Consider the following 3,641-nt stretch of genomic DNA (forward strand, 5'->3'; position numbering starts at 1 on the left):
ATCTTGTTCGTTTCGCAACTTCTACCAAGGTTCGTTGAAGAGGTTCATCAGTCAAGTATGAACAACGGCAAAGATCCTTAACCCGACACATTCCAGCAAGATCAGCAGTAAACCATGAATAAACCAAAGCAGGCTTTTGAGCATTCCAGTTACAGTTTAGTTATCAAGATATATGTAAATCGTTGCTGAACTATTGACTAAGACGTGATAAAGTTTGTAATTTTCAATGTAAAAGTTAGCCCTTTACTACTAGGCTTAAGGTTTCACACATAATTTGTTATGGAGAGGATGATAGAACCATAACGAGGACTTGAGAACGAATGGTTCTGGAACGAAATGACCTGATACCCTGCCCTGGCTGTCAGTAAGGCACTAACACGTGCGGCCAGGTGTGCATAGTTTGGGGGAGGGGCTGTCGTCCCCCCATTGAAACAACACTTTAAAATGCCTGTACATTGAGATAACGCGGAGAACGTTGTGAACAAGAAGCTGTACAGCGAGAAAGTTCATCATTGGTGGTGTTAGAAATGATTTGTGAATCGATTTGGCTAACTTTAGACGTCCTTTTATTTGGTAATTGATCATGTTGGAATGCGTACGTGTGGTGACCGGGTAACATATATATAGCACCTAACGTTCGCAAAATTCGTCATAAACTACTAAAAAATAAATCACAAACATTAGCAGCCACACTAGTTACACTTCCACAGATGTATTATCAATTCTGAGTTGGAGTCATCAAATTGAATCCACAAAACTCACCATTTTAAGACAGATTTGTTGACGGGGCTTCAGTTGTACAACCGGCGCGAAACTAGCGACAAGGAGAGAGGAGGTCAGGCCGCATCACCACGTACGTATCAGTGCGAGCTAAAACATAGTACCATTCACATCACTCAACTATCTATTCTGCAGTTAAATCAGATAACTAAACATGAAAGAAAAAATTAATTTCATGCCAGAAGTGGATAATTTCCATGCAAAAATATTTGTTACGTATAGACAACTTTATGATCGCGGAGCGATATTACGGAAGTGTGCGTGAAATTTGTAGGTGAAAGTAAAAGTGCATCGAAAGTTTCAACCGCAGATTCGCTCTCCTATTCTATACAAGGACAACAACAACAAGTTGATATACATGTATAAAGTGGTAAAAACAACCCTTTGATGTATTTTTCTCTTGAACATTTTTATTTCACAAAGCAAAGCTGCGTCCTAAATGATCAGGAGGGGGGCAGAGTTTATGTATGAATTTATTTGTACGAACAAGAGGACCAATGTTACTAAAGGTAACGTTAACCTTTAACCTACAAGGGACGCCATAACTGTTATTTTTGTAGCTACTCAGCTTACTCGTCTAGCGTCAAAGTTGCTCACTTCTACAGGTGAGTCGTTGTTTCTATCTAGTCATTTTTATTTCAACTGCTCCGTGGCCGAGGATACTGAAATGTATCTTTGCAGGCTCATCTTTGGGCAGACTTGTTCAGAAAAACAAAATTGTTAAATGTTCCAAAAAGAACGTAACGGGAGGGGGCCATACTTCGACAGGGGTCCAAATTTCGACAGGTTTTAAAAATCATTGTTGCGGAGAAATGCATAGATGCCTGCACATGAGAAGTACACTAGCTGTAGACTAAACCTTGTTGTAAATAACTACAAAGACGGGGTATGTGCCGAAGTTAGCAAGTCCCACAGATAACGATTGAAAAACTTGCTCAAGTTTGACGCCTTCCGTGCAAGTTGACGAGCGAACGTATCGAGACCATGGCCCGGGAAACTCTTGAATTATTCTTCGCAAAATACGACATGTGAAAAAATACCACCACACATAGAAATGATGTTTATTAGCCTTCCGAAAAATAATACCTGTGTTCTGTTCTGCCTTTAACTGGGTTGGATAAACGGACCTAAAATGATGCCACAATGTTCACGCAGTCGGGGCCCCGCCATTTTACTATCACGCACGAAGGCGGGCGAGCGATGCTCAACACGATGAACTCAGTCAACCCGTCCGTCGAGCAACAAACATTCAAGAAAAATCGATCCCTACCGACTAAAAAATCCTGTAGCCATTGCTGCTGCCAAAAGACAGGATGAAAAGGCGATCAAGGAAGCCGAAAAGCGAAAATGCCATCACAGTACAACGTAACAATGCGCTGCCGTTTTGCGGCAAGTTGGTCTCACCGTGAGAGGTAAACGTTTTAACACACGGTATTTGAATAAGTCGCGTAATACAAAATATGACCCATATATGGTACAAAAAAATTATAATGAAGACTTTTAGTGCTATTCTATTTGCATAAGTTGTTTAAAAATGCACGCCGATGGTCTGGTTGTTACTATGTCGGAGTTTGGACCCCTTTTTTGTGTTGGAACGTTCTGCTAGGACGCAAGCCGAAAACCTGCCGTAAGTTTCGTGCGCTGTCAAAGTACAGTGCGGAACGCTACTGTCAAATGAAATATATATCTGTACAGCTTCAATAACAGTTATATGGATGTATACAAGATCTTAACTTGTTTTTGATGAGTTTACTGTAAAATGTACATTGACAAAAGTCATGCGCATCCACTTAGAACGGGTGTCGAAGTATGGCCCCCTCCCGTTAAGGTTATAAACACGAAATTTATGGATTTTGCGGTTGACAAAAATAAACGTACCGTTACGTTAATATTTTGGACATGAGAGTTAAGAGTTTTTTTACTGTTTTAATCTAGTATGTTCTTATTTCATCTCATCCTTATTTTTTCAAACTGACCAGGCACACAGGTGCTACCAGGTGCCTGATGGTGATTTAGGGTTCATCCTGCAACCCAACAATGGCTAGCTTTCTGTCTGAGCTTCACTACTGGACAATCAGGCACAACACAGCTGCACCAGGTACTGGAAATGCAATGAAGTTTGCGGGATTTAATTTCGGGTTTACGGAAAAGGCTGGGCTGTCTACCGGGGCTGTCTACCTGGGCTGGCTATCACGTCAGGCCCAGGCCCAGGTAGACAGGCCAGCCTTTTCCGTAAACCCTTTAATTTCGCTGTAGCAGGATTATGGTGTGCAACACAATAACTGGAAACAATTACATTTTGGGACCCCTAGTGGTCTGTAATGGGTTTGATATCTTGAGTTTTGGACATGCAGTGGCTATGACTTTTGAGAGGTAGACAGCTTTTGATGCCGACAATAAGTGGTGTACATTATAATATGAGGGTTGGCCCCCCCTAGCGACGTTACTATTAATATCATATTGTCACACGTGTGTGATATAATTGTTTCAAATGTATCTTGTTTTCTCATCCAACAGAATTGGACATTGGTTATCACTGCTACCATGACAAGGGTGAAACAGGTAGGACCAAATACATAAGGGACATGATCATATAGCCAGGCGACGTCGACCAACCAGAAGGCTGCATTTCATGTTGGTTATGGCGTGTTATTCACGTGCATTATTTCCAAATAGCCAACTTAATGACTTGTTTGACAATACCATTATGCATAACTTTTTTGTCAACATGTAGCACATTTCTTCCTTGAATAAAGATGTTTACCGTCTTGACATAACCTACTATCGTGTGAGAAAAACTTTAAATAGATATAGCATCAATACAATTGAACTTATAGTGGAAGGCCAGAAAATATAATTCA

General features: G+C 40.8%; 1 protein-coding gene across 3 annotated transcripts in view; it reads left to right on the forward strand.

Moving 5' to 3' along the window:
• The first annotated feature begins 1,110 nt into the window (after positions 1 to 1,110).
• The window catches only part of LOC118417896 (WD repeat-containing and planar cell polarity effector protein fritz homolog), a 35,736-nt gene continuing 33,205 nt past the window's right edge, over positions 1,111 to 3,641 (forward strand). For 2 of the 3 annotated variants that reach the window (XM_035823652.1, XM_035823669.1), the window contains exons 1-3: positions 1,283 to 1,385; positions 2,760 to 2,878; positions 3,298 to 3,342. In XM_035823652.1, coding sequence (XP_035679545.1) covers positions 2,818 to 2,878; positions 3,298 to 3,342 — 106 coding nt within the window. In that variant the 5' untranslated portion in view covers positions 1,283 to 1,385; positions 2,760 to 2,817. Of the gene's footprint in view, positions 1,386 to 2,759; positions 2,879 to 3,297; positions 3,343 to 3,641 lie in introns of all 3 variants that reach the window. The other variant, XM_035823660.1, reaches the window with a different exon arrangement.

The sequence above is a fragment of the Branchiostoma floridae genome, chromosome 1 (assembly GCF_000003815.2).
Source record: "Branchiostoma floridae strain S238N-H82 chromosome 1, Bfl_VNyyK, whole genome shotgun sequence".
In the NCBI taxonomy this organism is placed as follows: Eukaryota; Metazoa; Chordata; class Leptocardii; order Amphioxiformes; family Branchiostomatidae; genus Branchiostoma; species Branchiostoma floridae.